General features: G+C 36.7%; 1 protein-coding gene across 2 annotated transcripts in view; it reads left to right on the forward strand.

The window, feature by feature from the left end:
* The window catches only part of GOLPH3 (golgi phosphoprotein 3), a 49,456-nt gene that overhangs the window by 15,827 nt on the left and 9,347 nt on the right, over window positions 1-24,282 (forward strand). The window contains exons 2-3 of one of the 2 annotated variants that reach the window (XM_081053218.1): window positions 15,659-15,790; window positions 20,626-20,740. In XM_081053218.1, the coding sequence (XP_080909344.1) occupies window positions 15,659-15,790; window positions 20,626-20,740 (247 nt within the window). The remainder of the gene's footprint in view (window positions 1-15,658; window positions 15,791-20,625; window positions 20,741-24,282) is intronic. The other variant, XM_081053219.1, reaches the window with a different exon arrangement.

Raw genomic sequence — 24,282 nt, forward strand, 5'->3', positions numbered from 1 at the left:
TCTCGTGAGTGATGGGCAATGATGTTTGAATGTCACTAGGCAGGTACTAGTGTATGTGTGAGCTGTTTAAGCTATTTTAGGAGGGCAGGAGTTGTGAGCAAAGGTACTTCTTGAGGTGAAAGAATGGGTAGAAGCATTAGCCTTAGGCAGCTTTCCTACTGTAACCAGACTAAAGAACGGGTATGGATGAAGTTGAATTTACTGGTTTGGTTCATTGTTAGAATGTGAGGCTGTTCTATCTGATAACGTACTTCCTATGAAGTCATCTGCTGAAAATGAGCCGCGTGCAGAGATTTGAGCCGAGTTTTGAACTAACTGCTATGGAGAGTGGTTAAGAGCTTTGACTAGGGAAGTACGGAAGGATTTGCCAGGTATCATTGAGGGCTTAGGTTAAGTTGTACTGAGATTGCAAGTTTCTTCTCCTACCAGAAGTTCAGAAGTATCGGTACAGAAGGGCAGAAAGTGGACAGTTGGCTGGATTCATCTGGCATTGGAGTGGTTTTTTTTGTATTTTTTTTTAATTAAAGTTTATTGGGGTGACAATTGTTAGTAAAGTTAACGTAGATTTCAGGTGTACAATTCTGTATTACATCATCTATAAATCCCATTGTGTGTTCACCACCCAGAGTCCTCCCTTCCATCACCGTGTATTTGATTGGCATTGGAGTTTTGCTAGGTGAATGCAATGGAAGAAAAATAGAAAATGCTGTTAGAGAAAATGCTGTTAGGAAATTAGCAAGAGTGTAGGTAAAGTGCTGTACTCTGGGCTTATTTTCCATGTTTTTGAATTGGTAATGATAAAATACTTCCCTCAGAAGGTTGTTGTGAAGGTTTAAATGAGGTACTACATGTTTACTACTTGAATAGTACTTGGCACGTAGTGAGTGTTCAGTAAATACCATGCTGGCTGGAGATGACAGTAAGAATGCAGGGGACTGATACGGAGAAAGGGAGGAGGCTTGGCATTGGAATCTCCACAATATTGAGGAAGAATTGTGCATAGGTTGAATTTATTACTTGGATTGGGTTCTAATGGGGAGGTTCTTGGTTTAGGGCTCCCAATTCCCAGGGAATGGCAGTTCTTAGCCCGGAGTCAGTGATAGAATTCAGGGCAAAACACTTGGGTGGGAAAAAATAATTTATTTTTAATGACCTATAACTGAAAGTTAGCATCTGTTTCAATTACGAATGTAGGCAACAAGCCAAAGTAGTATTAGCAGTACTTATGAGTTTGTCGCCAGTAGAAAGCAGAGATATTATAGTTACTGTACACACCTCACATCATTGTCTGTTCATCACTGCATTTGGTTATGGTACTTATTACTTGCCACTAAAATTTGTTTACTGTGCTAATAAAGAAGCACAAACTATCACAAATTTGTAATAATTTTCAGTGATTTGATTTCTTTTGTATTCTTATGCATTGTATTTCATGCACTTAAAACTCAGAATAAATACTTAATTTTCTTTTAAATGCTAAGTTTTAGAATAAGGAGTTAGTATCTTAGTTACTTCCAGTGAGGTGTGGGCTTCTTTCTTTTGTAAAATTATGATGTATATATTCATTGTATTAATTATTCTTTTTGATATTCAAATTGTCCAACCTCTGGCCTGTGGGAATTCCTTTCTTTTGGCTTCAGTGTTCTTTTGATACACCTTTGTGATCAACACATACAGATGTTCCAGATTCACCTTGTACGTACGCATTTTACATATCCTGATTCATATCCTGATTCATACCTGGAATCAGTCATTCCTTTAAGGAATCCTAGTTTCTATTAGTAGGGAATGAACCACAGTCTGGGTACTAGGTGTATTTAGTGTTACTGGGTCATCATTGCTTCTAGGACTTGACAGTACACAGAGATAGAAACAAAAGTTTTGTGGGAGGGGAAAAATCAGTTTACGTATTTTTTATTCAAATTTAACATTATGGATTTTTTTCTCACTGTATTCTACAATTGTACCTTTTTCTCATATTGAAAATCTCAGTTCCTAAAACATTAACTTATTTGTATTGGTTTACTACATGTATTAAAATATTTTCAAAATAGTAACAATGTCATTATTACTACTGACTATTGAGTCCAGCCTAAAATTTCTTTGCAGGGCTTTTACTAAGGTTGTTGAGAAAAACAGTACATTCTAAAATCAGTTAAAATAGTTCACTTTTTTTTGTATGTGGTTGTATCTCTGAGTAATATGCAGTTAGGTTGGTTCATTTGTTTTCAGTTCTTTAAAAATGTTTTTTTCTGTTTTGAATATGTATAACTGGATACAAGTTAGAAGTCTCATTTCCATAGTTGTCCCTTCTTCCTTTCTTCCCTTATTGGTAATTTAAAAAAAAAAGTTGCCTTCTCAGTGTTTCTTAGCCCCTCTCCTCCATATATAAAAAGTAGCCTATCACGTATGCTCTTTGGCATCTGCCTTTTAACACATGATAGCCTGAAGATTATTCCACGTCATTACATAGATGTCTTTTATGGCTCCATAGTATTCCATTGTGTGTGTGTGTGTACGTGTGTGTGTGTGTGTACGTACATATTGTATACTCATCCATCCCCTTATTTGATGGGTTTATGGGTTGTTTCCAAGCTTTTGCTACTTCATATAATATCATATTTAATAACCATATGCATGTTTTATTTATGGGGATGTTCTTTCAGAGTAGGTTCCTAGAATTAGAATTGTCAAGTTAAAGGGTACATGTTATTTTACTAGTAGGTGGTGTCATTTTGCATTCCCATCACAGTATATGAGATGAGACTGCCTATTGCTGTCATCGTGCCAACAGAATATGCTGTCCGATTTTTGAATTTTTGCCAGTCTTGATAGGTAAGCACTGTCTCATGTAGTTTTTTAAAATTTTGGTGAAATGTATAGTTCAGTGGCAATAAAGACATAGTTGTGCAGCCATCATCGTTCTCCAGAACTACTGTATTGTCCCATGCTGAAACTGTACCCATTAAACAACAGCTCTTCATTCCCCTTTCCACCTGCCCTGGTGGTTCGACTATTGTAGGTACTTCATAAGTGAAATCATACAGTGTTTCCCCGTTTTCTTACTGGCTTATTTCAATTAGTATAATGTCTTCCAGGTTCATCCTTGGTTTCGCACGTGTCAGAATTTCCGTTCTTTTTAAAGATGAATAATTTTCCATTGTATGTATATACCAATTTTGTTTATCCATATGTTGATGGATACTTGTCTTGCCTGGTTTTGAATTGGGTTGTTTGAGTTCTTAAATAATTTAAACATATTTTATTATGAATGATGGAAGCATTTTTTCATATATTTCAGTCATTTTCATTTTTGTGAATTTTTCCGTTCATAACTTTTGCCTTTAAAAATTTGAATATTGATCTTATTTTCCTTTAACTTTTAGGAACTAATTGTGTATTAGAGATATTAGCCCTTTATCTGTGATATGATATTTTCCTACATTTTCATTTTTTTTTGACTTTCCTTATGGTTTTTGCTATGTAAACTTTTAAAAAACGTGTGTGGTATAATTTTTTTTTTTTTTTTTAATTTTTTTTTTTTAAACTTTTTTTTTTTTTTTTTTTTTTAGTTCTCTCAGATAACCGCCGTTACCAGTTTATTTATTTATTATTTTTTTTTTTGTTGAGAGCCTGCTGGCCCATGTGGGAATCGAACCGGCAGCCTTCGGAGTTAGGAGCACGGAGCTCTAACCGCCTGCGCCACCGGGCCGGCCCGTGTGTGGTATAATTTATTAGTCTGTTGCTTCTAGATTTTTAGTAATAGCTGTGAAGTTTTTTTTTCCTTCCCAGGTTACGAAGGTATTCACCCCTGTTTCATTTTACATTTCAGTCTCTGAATCATTTGAAGTTTATTTATTTATTTTTTCATTTCTTCATATGTCTTCTTGCCTTCTGTATGTCCTTTTTAGAAAAATGTCTCCTCAAGTCCTCTGCCCATTTTTTAATTGGGTTGTTTGTTTTTTTGGAGTTGAGTTGAGTAAGTTTTTTATAGATTTGTGATATTAATCCCTTATCAGATATATCATTGGCAAATATCTTTTCCCATTCAGTAGGATCCCTTTTTGTTTTATTGATGGTTTCCTTTGCTTTGAAAAACCTTTTTAGTTTGATGTAATCCCACATGTTTATTTTTTCTCTTACTTCCCTCGCGCGAGGGGATATATCAGTGAAAATCTTACTCCGGGTAATGTCCATGAAGTTTCTTCCTATATTTTCTTCAAGATATTTTATGGTTTCAGATCTTACATTTAAGTCTTTAAGCCATTTTGAATTTATTTTTGTATATGGTGTAAGGAGGTGGTCCAGCTTCATTTTCCTGCATGTGTCTGTCCAGGTTTCCCAGCACCACTTATTGAACAGACTGTCTTCACCCCATCATACATTCTTGCTTCCATTGTCGTAGATTAGATGGGCATATAGGCATGGATTTACTTCTGGACTCTCTATTCTGTTCTATTGATCTATGTGTCTATTTTTATGCCAGTACCATGCTGTTTTGATTACTGTAGCCTTGTAGTATAGTTTGAAGTCAGGTATCGTTATACCTCCCACTTTGTTCTTATTTCTCAAGATTGCTGAGGCTATCCGGGATCTTTTATGGGGTCTTTTATGAAGTTTATTTTGATGTATAATATGAAATATGAATCCAATTTTTTTCTAAATGGCTTTCGAGTTGTCCCAGTACTACTGATTAAAATATCATCTTTCCATCTTACACTGATTTGAGATAACACCTTTATCATGTACTAGATTTCAATATGTTCTTGGGTCTATTTCTGGACTATTCTGTTTCCTCATGTGCCAGAATCACATCATTTAATTTGTAGAAGCTTTTAAATCTATATTAGTATCTAGAAGGACAGTTTCCATTTCTGTTCACCATATATTGCTCCCTTCTCCTCCAAGTTTTCTTGGTTATTTTAATTTTTTTTTTTTAGGAATTTTATTTTTTACTTTTACAGCTCTGGAGGGGGGAAAACTGTTGCTATTTTTATTGGGATCATACTAAATTTATAAGTTAACTTAGGGAAAACTGATAACTTTATAATGTTGAGTCTTTGTATCCTAGAATTGTTATGGAACAGAAAGAGTTCATCCATCCTGCACTAGCAGAGCCAAACCCTAAACACCAAGAATTGCAGTGGAGAAATATTGGCTATTTTGTTACGAATGGTGCCATCCAGGAGAACAGGAAGCTAATGCTCAAAAGCCTGAACTCCCCGATGCTGTATAGGTTATAGATTCTATGGGGCAAAATCACAAGACACCAAAGGTTTGGGGTTTAAGGTCGTGCTGGGAGGTCTGAGGTCTTTTCCAGTGTCCCTTTGTCTGGTCTCCTTCTGTCTGGTCTCCCTCTGTCCTTTGTCCCTCTGTCCGGTCTCGTGGGAAAGCAGCCAGGGGGGGTCGTTCCACATGAGGGCTCAGGAGTTGAAACATAACTTAGGGCAAGATGTTACCTTCAGTCTGGGAGAGGTAAGGACTGTGTGACCATTAGTCAGGTTCCGGCTACTGTCTTCTCTTGCTTTGGGGGTTGCTGATTATCCCGGGGAAGGGCTAGGTCTCTGAGGGGCATATATACTATGTACCGTATTTCCCGGAAAATAAGACCTAGCCGGACAATCAGCTCTAATGCATCTTTTGGAGCAAAAATTAGTACAAGACCCCCTCTTATTTTACTACAGTGTAAGACTGGGTCTAATATAATTAATATAATATAATATAATGTAATATAATGTAATGTAATGACAATGTAATAATAATGTAATAATGTAATATAATATATAATACTGAGTCTCATAATTAATTTTTGCTTCAAAAGACGCATTAGAGCTGATTGTAAGGCTAGGTCTTATTTTCGGGAAAACAAGGTATATAGAAAGGGATATAATTTCTAGAGCTAGGATTTAACACTAAATTTAATCAAAATTATAAAGACCCTTGGTTTTAGAATGAGGTATTTTCCGTTGTCCAACTCTATTTGTCAGTCTTTCAAGAGAGTTTTAGTTTTTTTATTTCTATCTATTGTTTGTATATGACAGCTATTGGTGTCTGTTAATTTTATAATCCTGGTACTTTTCTAAATTTAATGTTTATAGTAATTTTTCCATTCTCTTGAGTTTTTCTAGGTATCCAATTATATCACTTGCAAATGTGGATAGTTTTCCAGTTCTTATTCCTTTATTTGCTTCTTTTTCTCTAGTCTTTTAAATGTCTTTACCCGAAGTCACCTCCATTCTTTTTTGCCAAGAACTTTTCCACTCTTAATTCTTTTGAAATAATTAAAAATTCATGTAAGATTTCAGAAGTGACTTCACACAGGAGTGTTACTTCTTTTTGTTATCAGTTTTATTGAGATAAAATTTCTATACCATACAATTCATCCATTTAAAGTGTACACTTCAAGGTTTTTAGTATGTTCACCGAGTTCTGTAACCATCACCACAGTCAGTTTTAGAACATTTTCATCGCTCCCCAAAGAAACTCCAGACCCTTTAGCTATTGCCTTCTTTTCTCCTCATCACTCCCGACTCTAGGCAGGCACTGTCTTAGTTATCTTTTACTGTATAACAAACTCAGCAGCTTCAAACAGCAAACGATCTCAGTGTCTGTGGCGTTGCTTAAGTGGGTGCCTCTGGGTCAAAATCTGACTTGAGATTGCAGTTCAGTTGTAGGCCAGAGCTTCCGTTTCATCCGAAGGCTCACCCAGAGGAGGATTCTGTTTCTTACAGGTTGTTGGACTGAGAGCCTCAGTTCCTTGCCTGATGTCTCTGCATAGGACGTCTTGAAACCTGGCAGATGGCAGAGCAACGTGGGTAGGGGGAGGCCCAGGATGGAAGCCACAGTCTATTTGTAACCTAATCTCTGAAGTGATGTACCATCATATTTGCTGTATCTGTTTGTTAGAAGCAAGACCCCAAGTCTAGCTTGTGTTCAAAAGCAGGGAATTACATGGGGGCATGAATACCAGGAGGTAGGGATCATTGGGGGCCATTTTAGAAGTTGCTTCTATACAGGGGTAGGATAACTTCTTTCTTTGAAATCCATTTTATTTTTTGGCTTCTTAATCCACATTCTTTTTGATTACAAGCTATTTTCTTTAGGCCTAATTAGTTACCTCAGCATACTGGAATGTGGAGTTTTTAGAAAATAGTGGTGATCTCTAGATTTTTGTACAGTCTAGAAAGTATCAACCAGAGAGTCTTTAACTTGGATTTTTAAAATCTAAATTAGTACATACTTTCCATGGCTCTGTAACTATTAACAGTGTGGCATGGTTTTTCCAAATTTTCTTACTACTTTGACATTAAAGAAGATCCCAGTGTCAAGTGCAAACTTGAAATTTTTCTTGTCCTCTTCTAGATTATAGTAGTGCCAAACACCAGTTTTCAAGTACCACATTGTAAGTGCTGATTGATCTTGAGATTGTTAACTTTATCCTAGACAATTCTTCATGTTATTAAGCAGTTTTTAAATACCCTTGATGATTGACTTGCAAATACTTTTTTTGAAATTAAAATAGATCATCTATCCTGTTTTGCCCTAAGTCACATAATTCTTAATTGATTAGAATCACTTGTAGAGTGCTTGGAGTCTGTCTCTCTCTTTGTGTAGATGAGAAAATGGAGACTCCGAGAGGATATTAAATGACCTGCTTAAAATCCCCTAACAAGTTTTTCTTGTGGCGGGGGCCAGTAGTCAGGTCTCTTAACATCTGGTCCAGCCTGACTTCTTACATCTCAGTGACACTCTGTGTGAAGATTTCTAGTACCCAATTCAATTTCTTGCTATAGGTTTATTCTGATTTTATATTTCTTCTTGAGTCGATTTTGGTAATTTGTCTTTCACAGGAATGTGAACATTTTGTCTAAATTGTCTAAATTTATTGGCACAAAGTTGTGTATAGTGTACCATTCTAATCCTTTAAATTTCTGTACAGTTGGAAGTGATGTTCCTATGTTTATTTTTAATTTTGGTAATTTGTGTATTTCTGCTTTCTCCACCTTTCTCCCACCCCTTTACTCTCCTGTTTTAACCTTTTTAAACAATTTTTGGCTTTATTTTTTTCTCTCTTTTTCTGTTCTGCATTTCATTGGTTTCCATGCCAATCTTCATTATTTCTTTCCCTTTGATTGCTTTGGGTTTAGTTTATTTTTCTAGTTTCTTAAGGTGGAATATTAAGTTGTAGATTTGAGATCTCCTTTTGTAACATAGGTATTTAATAAAGCCACAGATTTCTTTCTAAACACTGCTTTAGTTGCACCTAGATACCCCTAGATTTTGGTATTTTGTGTTATTTTCATTCAGTTAAAATAATTCATTCATTTCATTCATTTCATTTCCGTGTGATTTCTTTGACCAATGGATTACTTAGAGGTGGTAGATTAACTCCCAAAGGAGATTTCCCAGATTTTATTCTGTTGATTTCTAATTTAATTTCCTTGGAGTAAAATATACTTTATATGATTTCATGTTGTGTCACGCGGACACTCAGCTCCCACACAAGAACGCAGGATGTGGTGAGGCCAAAAAGGAACCCCAGTGGAGTCATAGGTAGGGGAGTCACACCACTGTAGTCTCGCTGGCGGCTGGGTTAGAGACACAGGAAGCAGGAGCCACACTATCCGCAATCTGCCATCCGCTTTTCTGCCAACCAAGCAACTTACCCACCCGCTGGTGTAGCCACGGCAGTTATATTAGTGGCTAATGGCTAACTAGTAACAGCTGATGGCCACCAACCAGCCACAGTGAGTGGCCATCTGGTTACAGCTGATGGCTATCTAATAACCGAGCCAGCACCTTTCCATGTGAGGCCGAGAACTTGGAAACTGCTCTCTGGGACCCTGTCCCCACAATTCCTTTTAAATTCATTGTCTTATGGGCTAGCATATGGTCTATCTTGGAAAATATTCTAAGTGTGCTTGAAAAGAATGTGTAGTTTGCTGTTGTTGGTTTGAGAATTCTATAAATGTCATTAAGGTCAGCTTGGTTGATAGTGTTGTTTAGTTCTGCGTCTTTGTTTTCTGTCTAGTTCTTGTAGTTTGTATAATCTTCAGCTACTGTTGTATTTCTTTCTTTTGTCAGTTTTGCTTATGGATTTTGTTGTTAGGTATGTATGCTTATTTATAATTGATTGTTATGTTTTCCTGATGATTAGCTTCCTTTTTTAAAAATTAAAGTTTATTGGGGTGACAATTGTTAGTAAAGTTACATAGATTTCAGGTGTACCATTCTGTAATACATCATCTATAAATCCCATTGTGTGTGTTCACCACCCAGAGTCAGTTCTTTCATCACCATATATTTGATCCCCTTTACTCTCATCTACCATGATTAGCTTCTTTATCATTATCAAATGTCCCCGTTTGTCCCTCTTAATTTTTTTTTTTACTCTCAAGTCTATTTTGTTCCTTAATATATCTGTGCCAGCATTCTTTTGATTATTGTTTGCATGGCATACAGGCATACCTTGTTTTATTGCACTTCACTTTATTGCACTTCACAGATGTTGTGTTTTTTAAAATTAAAGGACCCTCAGCCTGCAAAAAGATTACAGCTTGCTTTATTGTGATACTTGCTTTATTGCAGTGGTCTGGAACTGAACCTGCAGTATCTCTGAAGTATCTGTATATTTTTTCCATTCTTTTATGCCCATTTATGCCTTTGAATCTAAACTATCTCTGTAGAGAGCATATGGTTAGATTTTTTAATCTAACTTGCGATCTTTATTTTTGATTGGAATATTCAATCTATTCATATTTAATGTAATTATTGGTAGAGTTGGCTTTACACCAGTCACTGTGCTTTTTATTTTCTGTCATTTGTCCTTTTTGTTCCCCTGTTCCTCCTTTACTCCTTCTTTTGTATTAAATAGAAAATTACAATTATCCCATTTAAGTTTCCTCCCTCCTTTTTTCCCTCCCTTCCTATATCCGCTTGAACTTTTTTCTCAGTAGTTGCTCTAGGGATTACAATATGCATCTTTATCATACTCTTCTTTAAATTGATACTCATTTAATTCCAGCAAAATACAGGAGCTTTGCTCCAGTCTAGCTTCATTTACTCCCCCTTCTTTTGTGCATTTTTGTCAGAACTATACCAGCTGTATATATTATAACCCCAATATAATATATACTGTTTTATACATATTGTTTTATGTAATCTTTTGGTTTTAAATCAGTTTTTAAAAGCAAAAAGAGAAAATACAGTCTTTTAAAATTTATTTACCACTGTATCGACCTTTTTTTCATATGGGTTCTGAAGTTATTACTTTCAGTCAGCAGGACTTCCTTTAGTATTTCTTGTAAGGCAGACCTACCTGCTAGCAACAAATTCAGTCTTTGTTTATCTGGGCCCGTCTTTGTTTCACTTTCATTTTCGAGGTATAATTTTGCTGGGTATTATTCTTGGTTGATAGTTTTTTTTCTTTCAATGATTCGAGTGTGTTATCCTGATGCCTTCTGGTCTCCAGTGTTACAAGTGATAAAGTACCTGTTACTTGTATTGATCCCTTAAGTTGTTTTTTCTTGCTCCTTTCTAGATACTCTCTGTCTGTTGCCAACAGTTTGACTATGATATGCTGGGGTGTCTCTGTGTTTATCCAGCGTGGAGTTTGTTGAGTGTCTGGAATTTAGGTGAATGTTTTTCACCAAATCTGGGAAATTTTCAGCTGTTATTTTTTTTCTCCTTTCTCTCTTTTTAAAACACCTGTTATTTCTATTCTGGGAGGCTTGAAGACTTTAGTCTCTGAGGCTTTCCTCATTTTTTTTCATTATTTTTTCTTTTTATTCAAATTTAAATTCAAGTTCAGCCATATTAAGGTCTTAATAACATCCTCTGTTCTTGCATGTTCCCCCTTGTTTTAGACCCATGAATCTAATGAAATCATGTTTCTCTGGATTCTGTGAGGGTAGCGTATGACTCAGCTCTACTTGGGATATGTGCCACTGCCATCTTTGTATTTATAGGTACTGATTTCTGGTCGCAATCTTGAACTTGTAGGGCCCCAAAACAGTTTTTCTTGTGGTCTTCTAACGTCCAACAGGACCCCGTTGTTTTCTTCTGCAGTGAGTGGGAGACAGCCTCAAGGTCCTGGGGGTAAAGGTATTCCTAGTACAGCTGCTGTTTCTTCATTATAGCGGCTGATTGGCCAGTGGTTCTCCCTCAGTATGACCTTGAACTTGGAGCATTAGTGCCCTGTTCTTGGACTGAGGGCAAGAAAGATACTCCCTCCATCACACAGCAAAGACTGTGGTATCACTGAGCACACAGTCATAATCATCATCATTGCTACTGCTTTACCTTCGCACAATAAGGTTGCAAATGTAGCTAGTTGTGCCGTTTGAACCATGTCATAAACAGCTTGATGTTGCTGGTCTTCCTCACATGTTTTAACTGTCATTTTTAATGTTGCTGGCTTGCTCTGCCTGACAGATGGGCTTTAAGATGTTTCCTGGGGTGCAAACATACTCATTCCCTGAATATATTAACCAGCGTAATGTCGATGAAAAACATCCAGCCTAAGAGAAATCTTAGAAGAGTTTATATGAGCCAAACCGATGACAGTTGCCCGGAAGCAAAATCTCAGTGGATTGAGAAAATGCTCATGAAATGGCTGTTTGCAGCTTATTTTATACATACCGTGTTTCCTCGAAAATAAGACCTAGCTGGACAATCAGCGTATTTTGGAGCAAAAAATTAATATAAGACCCAGTCTTATTTTACTGTAATATAAGACTGGGTATAATATATAATATAATACAATATAATATATAATATAATTAATATAATATAATTAATATAATGTAAAATAATGTAAAATACTGGGTCTTATATTAATTTTTGCTCCAAAAGACACATTAGAGCTGATTTTCCGGCTAGGTCTTATTTTCGGAGAAACACAGTAGAATCAAAGGAGGAGGGTTACATGAAATCCACTGGTGATAGATTAAGGGGGTAGGAGAAAGCAAAGTGGGGAAATCTCTGGGACTGGATAAAAGTGAATTGGAGAGACTGGTACTTCTTTCACATAGGTGGTACAGGGTAGTGAATAGTTCTCAGAGAGATGTTAATCAAGGGACAAGAATAATAATGAGGGATTCTGTACAGTCCTCCTCTGGTCCTGAAAAAGGGATTACTGACATTCCAAGGATGTCGTTTTAGGTGCAAAAAGACAACAGACAGGCCCACTAACAGGCACAGCTTAACTTTATGAACGAAGCTTTTGACTATAGATGTGACTTCCCGCCATGGCCCACTTAGTTATGAAATTTTTTTAATGCTCACACCATCTTATGTGGTTATTTTCAGTCTCCTGAGCTTGTCAGATTTCATATGTGGCACCTTTTCCGTCCACAGTGCCTAGACTGCAGGGTCTTTTAATTGTTTCAGGGAGTAGTGGTTTGTCTAAGGATAGAATCCTCTGGGCAGTGTGGTGGGTGTTGACCAGCCCTTGTAAAATCTTTTCCACTGAGAAGTCAGGTGGATTGGTGGCATGCCTGGATCTGAATATTCAATCCCCCAATCTGATACCAAGTTTTAAGTACTCCTGGTAACTGACAGGTGGAACTCGAGTTCATCACTCTATTGCTATGCACCTGTGAGGCCTGTGCCACGTCTCCTCTCTTCCATGGGGTTAGGTTAGCTCAATAGATATCATATCATGTTTCCTTTAATCTGAGGTACCACCTGTTTTAAAATGCATTCTAATTTCAGAGATACTAAACTTTCCCCCTCAGTTTTATTGAGAAATAATTGACATACATTACCATATAAGTTTAAGGTGTACAGTGATGGCTTGGTTTACGTATATTGTGAAATGATTACCTCAATAGGTTCATCTAACACCCATCATTTCATACAGAGATACTAAACTTTTGAAATACATGTTTTGGAATTGATGAAATACAGTTTTATGGTTAGCACTAGAGATTTAAAGATTAAAGGGCTCCTAAGCACTTGGCAAGGCCAAAGCTGCAGCGTCTGGCTCTCAGTGCTTCTCCTGCCCACTGGTGGTCTGTCTCACATGGGTTGTGGCATGGATTCACTGCACAGTCTTGCTGGCCTTGGTCATGATCAAGTTCACTTGACTCTTTCCTAATCTGCTGCGTTCCCTCTAATATATACTTAATTCTCAAAATGGCATTGCCACCTGATCTAGTTATACCATGAACTTTTTTAAAATTTAACCCTTCCCTTTTTAGTACCCCTTCTTTTTCCCCCCAACTTGGTTAATTCCTGATCATACTTTTATGATGTGGGTCTTAGCAGGTATTCATCAACATGCTGGACTATTCTGTTGCTTGGTGTGGCTTTGATGGCTTCATTTATCTTTGGAATGTTGCTACAGAGTCTCACCCGGAAACTTTGTTATGGAACTGTCCTTGCCCCCTTGTCTACTTTCCCACATGCATTCAATTTGGTTTAAGTTTGTGTCTTTTAGTGGTAACGCCCAAAAGTCATTTGCTAAATGTAGATCTTTAAAGTCTGTTATTAAAGACTGTGTTGCTAACAGCTTTGGGTGTATCGTTACTCTGGGAGCAGCTGAGGCTGGGACATACGTCGTCTTCTGTTAGCCAAAGACAGCTTCTAAGAACTGTTCACGTGGAATTTCTAGACTGCAGAGATAGGGCATGGTCTTGCCCACATCCATTACTGCTTCACGAGGTGTACTTTATTGTTTACAGCTTGTGGAGGCTCACCTAGGAATTCCATCTATATGTCCACTATGTGATTTCTATGTACAGGCATCCTTAAGACAAGTTCTTTAGCTCCTGCTTGAAACCAATGCTACTTATAAGAATCCCTATTCAGCATTTCTGAGTCACTACTGTTTACGTCGTTTCTACAAGTACAGAAGTCTTCAGTCATAGATGTTTGTAAATTAGAAAAGAAAAAATGTGAACACAGCTGTAAATCAGCCTGTTGTTACGTGGGTTCCCATATTGTACATTCTTGAAAACATATACTAAAAGCCTGATAATACACACTTAGCCTCTAGTGTAGATGTTAAGTATTTCTCTTTGTTCCACTCTGTATTATTTTTTATTATTTATTGATTTATTTTCTGCCAATTTGTAAAACAAATTAGTGGTAGAGCACTCAGAAGTGCACATTATAGGGGACTTTCCCTTATTCTATTTGAGATGAGCCTTAATTTACATATCTGCAAAATGGGAATAATAACAGCAATCTGCCTTAGAAGGTCATGAATATTAAATGTGACCACATATTTAAAGCACTTAGCATTAGTACTGAGCAAATAATAAAGAATAAATGTTACTCATTATTATTACCTATATTTTTATGTGAATAAAAAATTCATGTCCAGGTCAGTCGAGGCCAGACCTCTGTAACTTTGATTTCACGTGGAATCCATTGTCAGGCTTCCTAGGGCTTTAATTGGCATAGACACACAAGCAAAGCAGTAGATTGTAACTAACCTTTGTAAATTATTGGTCTTATTAACTGCTAAACCTCTGGCGATCTTAATTTAATCACCCCAACACTTAATTTTAAAAGGGTTCCCTCAAATTCAGTCAGTGTCTGCTTCCCCGCTACACATTTAAATTGGCCTCTTTAAACTGACAGTTTTGTTTATCTCTTTGTGGCTCCCTTAATCTAAAGTCTCCTTTTTCCAAAGCCTTCATTCTCAGGAGTGGTAGCTTCATTAGCTAATTCAAGTCCTTGTATCAATAATGAAGTCAGTCATTTTCTGAAATACAGGCTGCACTGTAAACTGGCAAAGTACCAAGACTGACCTTTAGAAAGTACCAGACCCAAGGGTCTCGGCCTCTAATCCTAGGCCCTCCAGTCTTTAGAAAATTGAGTGTCCTGCTTTCCCTCCTACAAGATTATATGTTACTCTGATCTGAGTCTTAACCAGAACCAGTTATAGCTTCTGCTTTCTTCTCTGAGTTGGGTACTTTCAATTGATAGCTGGCAACCCTGCTGACAAAGTTCATGGCTTCCTAATTGGGACAACCCGTTTATTTGCTCTCAAAGAGTGCCCTGACTTCATCTGGTGAAGCCTGGTTGACTTGAGTATCCCCAGATCCCTAGAACTCTGTGAAACTCGTTCTGTCTGGCTGTTCTACCTTGAATGTTGCCCTAAATTTCTCTTCAGGGGTCCATCTGATCGCTTTACTGTTACTTATTCAGAACATGAGGCATGAGCCCATACGTGAATTTTCTAGTATAGCTTTCCAAAGTTAACCTGGTATTTTTATGAATGATATTCTAATTCTCTATGAGACCACATTGGGCTAGATTGTCTTTCCTGAGCTGCTTCGTTTGCTCACGAATACTAATAATAAACCACTATAATCTGGGGTGAACTGTGTGGGTGAACCCTAGTCTTTGCAATCTGAAGGAACCTAATAAACACTTAATGAAACATGAAAGATAATTATATTGTCAAACTTCTGACTTCCAGAGTAATTTGTTGTTTATCTGCGTGTAAGGATAAGGGGTGAAAAGACAGTAAGCCCCTGAAAATTGTAGGTTAGTAATGTATAATATTTGTATTTTTTCAGCATTGTATTTAAAATTATAATTATGGAAAGACGTGAAAGGTAAAAGGCACCAAATGGCTAAAAATATTTCCATTTTTGACTGAATTCAAAATAGCTATTTTGTTTTCTTTTCTGTTTTTAAATAGGGTTACACATCATTTTGGAATGACTGTATATCATCTGGATTACGTGGCTGTATGTTAATTGAATTAGCATTAAGAGGAAGGTTACAACTAGAGGCTTGTGGAATGAGACGTAAAAGTCTATTAACGAGAAAGGTAAGAGGAGTGCTAAATAACATCCTTTTGAAAGAGTTTGTGCTGCCGCCTAAAAATGAAGAATGTTTCTACTAATAGCTTTCTGAAATTAAAAGAAGAAGTTGGTTTTAAAGTTTTCGTTTTTCAGTCATGTTTCCATAGCTTTTTCCTCATTCTTGGTTTCCCTGGTTCTTTGTACAGGATGAGTAATGTAATTCATTGTTAGGATCAACTGGCCATTGCATCTCACATATTCACAAAGATTCCAAACTTGACTTGCTACTTCTCAAAGTCATAATTTGGAAAGACTTGACATAACTTTCTTTTAAAACTCAAAAATGTTAATTTGCCAATTAACTATCCATTGGCTATCGGTCTTTTTAGCAGAATATGAATACTTTTCAGATTTCTGCATTCTCTGCTATGAAGGCCTCTGTAAATAGAGGTATTGGCTAGTATTTAGAATTTTTAGTTTCAACCTTAGTCTCAAATATTCAAGGTTATTTCTCTTCTAGTCTTGTCATTGTGTTTCTTTCTGGCATGTGTTTCAAAACTGTTTTTGCCAGAATACAGTGTCCTAATGAAATCCAAAAAGTTTTAGGTCAGAGCTCAGAGCTGAGTGTTATTTGACTGATATCCTCTAGACAGTAACAATCCTATAGGAAAGACAGCCATGAGTGATTCTTGAATGTTATATGCAAAGTATACACAGTATAGCAGAAAGTATTTCTCATGGGATTTTAAATTAAATCTAGTCATTTAAAGTAAAATCAAATGAGCTGACGTAGCATTAGTTTTAAAATTACTGTTTTTTCGGGGGTGGCCGGTTAGCTCAGTTGGTTAGAGCATGGTGCTAATAACACCAAGGTTGCTGGTTCGATCCCCACACGGGCCACTATGAGCTGCGCCCTCCTTAAAAAAAAAAATTAAAAATTACTGTTTTAGATAACTATATCATAAAGCAGAATATAATTTTTTATATCATTTTATTGTGCAACCGCAGAATTACAGAGGAAAAAGCCTTAGGATTCTGCTGTTATAGTTATCAATGAAATATACACATAGGTTGCCCCTAATTAAAGTAATTGTGAGTAATTTTGCATTAATGTTCTGGAGCTCAGACCTAAAGTGAAATGATACTGATCTGGTTCTTTGTGCTGATGTTGATACGTTCTTTTCTGGGAATAAGAACAAGTTTTGTGTTGCTTATCAACAAGTTATTTGCTCTTCCATTCATTTACTCATTTATTATATTTATTTAGTACTTACGTCTACCATGCTTTGTGCTCGACCCTGGGGATACAGTGGTGACCAAGAGACACGTGCTCTCCCTGCCTGGGCTTATTGTTTCAGTCCTGTCGTTTGTGTGATCTGAAGTCAATAGTGTATGTCTTTGGGAAAAATACTCCAATATGATTTAATTCATTCACTTAAAAATAATTACTGATTTTATTTGGATAATACATATAAAATAGTTATACAATCAAATTGTGCTAAAAAACTTGTAACAACAAAAAAAGCAATCTTCTACCCACCCTCTTCACTCCCTAGTCCTGCTTCTGGGAGGCAACCATTCTTAGTCCTTATATTAGTGTCCTAGCAAATTACTACAAACTTGGGGGTTTAAAAAAGCAGATATTTATCCTGTCACAGTCCGGGAGGACAGAATATGTTGTGCTCTCACTGAATTCTCTTCCTTGCCTCTTCTAGGTTCTTTTGGCTCCAGGCTTTCCATGGCTTCTGGCCGCTTCTCTCTCCACTCTGTCTTCACATCACTTTATCCTCTGCGTGTCTCTTTTGTGTATCTCTCATTAGGACACTTTCATTGCATTTAGGGCCCATCTGGATAATCCACAGTGATATCTCCAGATCTAATTTAACTTCATTTCATCTACAAAGATGTAATGAGGATTAAGTTTGGGGTTAGGATATGAACACCTTTTGGGGGCCACTGTTCAACTTGCTACAATTTCCTTAGTTATTTCTTTTGGTATTTACCTTCATCTTTCAAAATAAACTTGCCGTCTCTTGATAAATGAATTTGAGATGCTGTTTACTTTCTATTAAAATAGATGAATATTTGGCTGTCTCACATACCACTTACCTCTACCATCTTCCTCATAGAGTTATGTCATAATTTTTGGTAAAACAGTAATGATTGTTTTATATTATTACAACTATAATATTGTTTTTTGCAGAGTTAAATTACATGCTATGATACTTTATAGGTTTTTGTTTTTTCTAGAGTTAATAATTCTTTTTAAAGTTTTCTGTGTAGCTGTCTTTTTTTTCTTGCATGCTTGATCAGAGAAAAATTAGCAGTATTAACTTTCAAATGTTCAAATAGATTATATAACTCCATTAAAATGTGCCTTGTGCTTCAGTCTGGACTGGTTATGTTTTGAATCTACTGAGACTTCCTGTCACATTTTTACTGCTTTCAGCACCTTGTATTCTGGATTTTATATTTTCTTCCACCCTTGGTGGAAGGAAGCTATTTTGAGACTTTGCATGGCAGAAAATGCTACCTCATTTTTATTTGACAGTTTGGGAATGGAATATCAGATTTAAATTATTTTTCCACAGAATTTTGAGTGTATTTCCCCATTGTCCTCTAATATGCAGAGTTGCTGTTAAAATCTGGTGCTCTTCTGATTTTCATTCTTCGTATATCTGTTTTTCCCTTTCCGGAAGCAGTTGGAATCTTCTCATATCTCGGTGTTTTGAAATTGTGTGATATACCTTGATATGGGTCTTTTAAAATTCATTATGCACAGGTTCTTTCAATTTGGAAATGTGTTTCTTTTGGAAACTTTGGGTTTTGGAAAGTTTATAGTTCTTGTATCTTTTGCCCTACATTTTCTAGAACTCTTAAGTTGCACGCGGACCTTTTGGCTACCTTTTTTTTCCCCTGATTTTTATTTCCCACCTATATTGAGATATAATTAACACTCTCTTGGCCTCTCGTACCTTTTAACCCTCTGTTGAATTTTTTATTATGGCTCTTGTGTGTTTTTACTTCCAGGAGTCCTTTTTTGTTTATTATTGTGGCTTCTTGTTCTTGTTTTATGGATGTAATATCTTCTTTTAAATCTCTGAGGATATTATGGCTCTTTTGAAAGTTTCCTTTACATTATCTGTGTTTCTTCAGAGCTTATTTTCTCTCTCGGTCTTTTTGCTGTTGAAGGCTTTTCTTCATGTCTTATCATCCTTGGTTATGGTGTTCATATTTAAGGATGAGACTCTCCCCTCCAAGGGAAAAAAATAACTAAGTAGAATTACATGTGTGCAGAGGATATTTGCTAGTGGGCTACAGGTTTATAAGAAAAAGGATCCACCTATACCCAGGTTATTGTGGCCCTGATGTAAGACTTCTCTCAGAGTGGGGGTGGGCATAAGGCAGGCCTTGAGACCAGATTGCAGTAGGTTTAAGGAACAAGTGGGAAGTTAGTGGTGTGGCATGACCACAGTTTAGACAGACAACTTTTTCTCCTAAAGCTCTTCTTTTTTCTCATTCTCTCTGACCCCCCTACTAAAAGCATGGTCTAGAATAGCACTGTCCAGAGAACTTTCTGTGATGATGAAAATGTTCTGTATCTGCACTGTCGAATAAGATAGCCACTAGCCACATGTATCTATGAGCCAGACACTTGAAATGTGGCTAGTGCAAACTGAGACGTGCTATAAATAAAAACACACTGGATTTTTAAAGACTTACTATGAAAAATGAAGGATGTAAAATGATCTCAATTTAAAAATATTTATTGCGTGTTAATATTTTGGCTATAGTGGCTTAAGTCAAATATATAAAGAACAATTTCATTTGTTTCTTTTCCTTTTTTAATATAACTACTGAAATTTTTAAAAATAGGTTTGTAGCACGCATTTATGGTTCTTATATTTTTATTAGGTCACACTGTCAGAAATACATACCATATGTACTTTTTAACCTTTTACAAGATTGAGCAAAAAGGTAAAGGATACATTGTCGAGGACAAATTTGAGAGGACTGTTGCATTTTAAAAATAATACCGTTAAATTTTATAAGATTTTAATAGCTAACATAAAGTAATATAACATATTCAAATTTCAACTAGAAATTCAACTAGAAATTTGTGGCTTAGACAAGAACATTGATGAAGGCCGTCGAGACCTGCTGCTTGGCTAGAGCCGTATAACGCTGTCCTCTCTCATCCCCCAGCTCGGGACGTTTCCACTCTCATCATGGATTCTGTATTCCAATATAGTTTACAAAAAAATTTGTGGTGTTTAAAAATTTTATGTCATCAAGCCTATTGGTTATTTTTCTTTAAGGTTTCTGCTGTCAGAACTTCGGAAAAAGCCTGTCTAACCCATAGAATTATATTTCATTATTGAAATCTTTATCTTTTATTGTGGTGTAAGCTCTGAGGAGTCAAGTCTTAGTTAATTTTTACTGCTCGTTTGTTGGCCAGTTGTTTTTAAATAACATTTATTGAAAAATTTCTCTACTGATGTAAAATACCACCTTTACATATTCTTTCATATAATTGAGACTGTTTCTGGAACTAATAAATGTTTAAAAAGTGAATTTCTGGATCAAATAGCCCAAGGTTTAGTAATAAAAGGAATTGCAGTGAGTATTCTGTTGTCATTTTGCTTATTTTCATTCATGATTGTAGCTAATCTGGTTAGGTTAAATATTATATTTCCTTAATATAGAACGAATTTAAAATCTGAACTTTGATACTGCTTGAACACTTGGGGCTTTAACTATAATGAATTCTTTGCATAATTGTTTAAGTTTTTCATTTAAGGAGATCAAGTCTGAGAAAAGGAATCAGTGGATCATCTGCTCCTTACTGCTTACGTTTTAGGTGATCTGTAAGTCTGATGCCCCGACAGGGGACGTTCTCCTCGATGAGGCCCTGAAGCACGTCAGGGAGACGCAGCCTCCAGAGACCGTCCAGAACTGGATTGAATTACTTAGTGGTAAGTGTCTGTGTTAATTACGGAGTTCTGTTGAAGTGTTTTGTTTTTTTGGTAAAAGTTTAAAATCCTTTTGAAAGGAACTGAGACAAAATAGCCAACAGCTAGTTTAGTTATTTAGACAGACTTGAAAGTTGTCAGTCACTGAATGGGGAAAATAGTGGTTTTTAAAATTTCCTCCCCTTTACATTGAGCAGATGTTGAATGAGATGTAATATTCTTCCTTAGAGCTCCCATCGTTTTTTATCATAGTTAACTTACACTACCTTATTCTGGATAGGCTGGGTTACAGTGTGGTGGCAAACAACCCCCAAACCTCCAAGGCTTGAAAGAACAGTTTATTTCTCACTCATGCTGTACGTCAATCACAAGCCACTTCGTTGTCACTCTGGCAGTTAGGCAGATGGAACTGGTACCATCTGAAGCGTTGTCAGTCACTATTGTAAAGGGAAGGAGAGCGTAGCAGATCACTCAGGCACTAAAAGTTCTGTTCAGAAATGACACATAGTTTAGGTTTCATTGGTCAGAACATGTCACATGGCCTCCTGTAAGTTTAAGGAGACAGGAAACTGCCACTATAGTGGGGATGATGCTGGAACATTTGGTTGACAGCACTAATAACCACTAGATTTACATTATTTGTGTATTTGTCTAATCTAGGCAGAGAGCTCCTTGAGGATAGGGCCTCAAGTTACCCTGTTCTTCCCTCTACTGTTAACGTGAAATGTAACTTCTACATGCAGTTGACCCTGGAACAACATGGGTTTGAACAGTATGGGTCCACTTATGAGATTTTTAAAAATAAAGTATATGTATTTTCTCTTTCTCATGATTTTCTTAATAACATTTTCTAGCTTACTTTATTGTAAGAATACAATATATAAGATGTATAACATAAAATATTTGTTAATCGACTTTATGATATCGGTAAGGCTTCTGGTCAACAATAGGCTGTTAGTAGTTAAGTTTGTGGGAGCCAAAAGTTATACGTGGATTTTCGAGTGCATAGGGGTCGGTGTCCCTAACTAACCTGTGTGTTGTGGAAGGCTCAACTGTACATGTATTGTTACTTTATTTCAATTCAAACGCTGCTTAGAGCAACTGTTTTAAAAAACATGGGACTTTGTCAGAAATTGGTAATTAACATGATGACATTTTTCTCACTTATAGTTTCTAAAATAATAGTTCCATTATGAGGTTATTCTCCTGTCAGTAAAAGATTGTGAGTTTTGCATGTTTATTTAAAAATCATTCTTAGCTAATAGGGCAATAATGGGACTTTACACTTAGGGCAGGGTTCATTCTTCTTTTTGATGGAGAACATAAACTTATTCAGAAGGTTGTCTTGATACTTTTGAAATTTTGTTTTTGACCACTTTCTTGTAGATCTGCTGGTAAGTTGCTTTTTACCTCATTGAGTAAGAGAAACTTGAACTCTACTCTTTTCCCCCTTTGTGCTTATGATATTGGCGATGTCTTATAAATTTCTTTTGTGGGAATCTTTTAAATTACTTTGCCCATTTGATGAGGATTTGTTTGGTTAAAACTAGATAATATAATCCACAAATCTCCTTACTCAGCGCATACCAATACAGTATGTCACTGTGCCCCAAACATTCTCGGCCATCTCTGCGTTAACCCTCCACTTATGCCTGTTGGTGACATGCAGCGGCCCTCGGACAGACTCAGGCCATTAATGTTAACTCCATATGGTAAATATTAGCAAATATAATTATTTTAAATGAAAGTGGAAGTGCTAATAACTTCTAAGTGTGCCCTGATGGATCATTTTGTATGTTCTTTGGAGATCACTGGCCTAAGCAGTCTTTGGCCAAACTCATGCTGTGCTGCCATTGTGGACCAGTTCTGTTGCTGCAAATTAGAATTAGTAATTAGTAATTATGTCAGCTGGCCAAAGGAGCGTTTCTCAAAGTGGTAGTTACTTTTGTGGCAGCTAAGTCACAGTGCTAATGTTCTGTTTAGGGAACACCGTGAGTATTGCCTTAATGTATTGATACCCACTTGGATGCCACTGCACTATGGAGATGTTTCCAGATGTTCCATCCATCAGCGATCTCTTTCTAACATCATAGGTGCTGACGGCACGTTGGGCTTTGGTTTAATAACATGTCCACCAAGTTTCCTTTAACAGTTTGTATACCTTAAATTGAATTCATACTAATGAACTTATTAGTATGAGTCAGTTAGTGTGACATGCAGGGAGGTTGAACCTTCACATTTAAGGCGGCTGTATACTTAAATTTACCTGTTATGTGATGTTTTATGAGTGTAGCTTGGTCCTCAGTATACAGCTAACTGCTAACGGAACTGGGTTCTCACCCTGGGCTGACGTTGCACTGTTCTCACCTGATTGAGGAGTGAAAAAGTGGCAGAAGTCTATAAGCTCTTCTCAAAAGTATTTAAATACAGTTAAAATTTTGTAAAACAGAGTATCCATTTGAATTAGGAATTTGAGTAAATGGTGAGGCTAATATAATACTTAGCAAGTTTTTAAAAAAACAATATCCTATGAAGTTTAGGATGGCTATGAATGCCAGAATATCACTCGTAGAACCTTAGTTGCATATTCCTGACGTATATTAGGAATGAACCATAAATTCAGCATAAAAGAAGAGAATCAGAATGGGAGAAGAAAAAAAGCACTTTTCCTTTTTTTTTTTTTTTTTTTTTTTAAATCTACTCCTCTTACCACTCCTTACTTTTTGTTTTTTGTTTTTTATTTTTTTATTGGGGAAGGGAACAGGACTTTATTGGGGAACAGTGTGTACTTACAGGACTTTTTTCCAAGTCAAGTTGTCCTTTCAATCTTAGTTGTGGAGGGCATAACTCAGCTCCTGGTCCAATTGCCATTGCGGGAGTCAAACCGGCAACCTTATGGTTGAGAGGACGCGCTCCAATCAACTGAGCCATCCGGGAGCTCAGTGGCAGCTCAGCTCAAGGTGCCATGTTCAATCTTTACTTGCAGGGGCCACTGCCCACCATCCCTTATGGGACTCGAGGAATGGAACCTGTGGTTGAGAGCCCGGGCTCCAACCAACTGAGCCATCCAGGAAGCAGTTCAGCTCAAGGTGCCGTGTTCAATCTTAGTTGCTGGGGGCAGAGCCCACTGGCCCATGTGGGAGTCGAACCGGCAGCCTTGGGAGTCGAACCGGCAGCCTTCGGAGTTAGGAGCATGGAGCTCCAATGGCCTGAGCCACCCGGCTGGCCCCCACATTTCTTTTAAATTAAGAAAACATCTGTTTCCTACCTAGTACTGATGACAGCTTGCTGGTCTTTTTAAAAAAGCATTGTTTTTATTGTGGTAAAATATATACAGCATAACACCATCTTAACCAATTTTAAGTGTTCAGTTCTGTGGCCAGCTTGTTGATAGGTACATTTTAAAAATTTTTAGTTGCTTCCAGATAATGATTAAATACCAGTTATTGCAGCAATACTGACATACATGCTATGAAACTTAAAAAGTGCTTCCAGGCTGAAAGAATCTTAAAATCCATTTGGGGAACAGTTGTATATTTCTAATT

This window comes from Rhinolophus hipposideros (genome assembly GCF_964194185.1).
Source record: "Rhinolophus hipposideros genome assembly, chromosome: 7".
Classification (NCBI taxonomy): Eukaryota; Metazoa; Chordata; class Mammalia; order Chiroptera; family Rhinolophidae; genus Rhinolophus; species Rhinolophus hipposideros.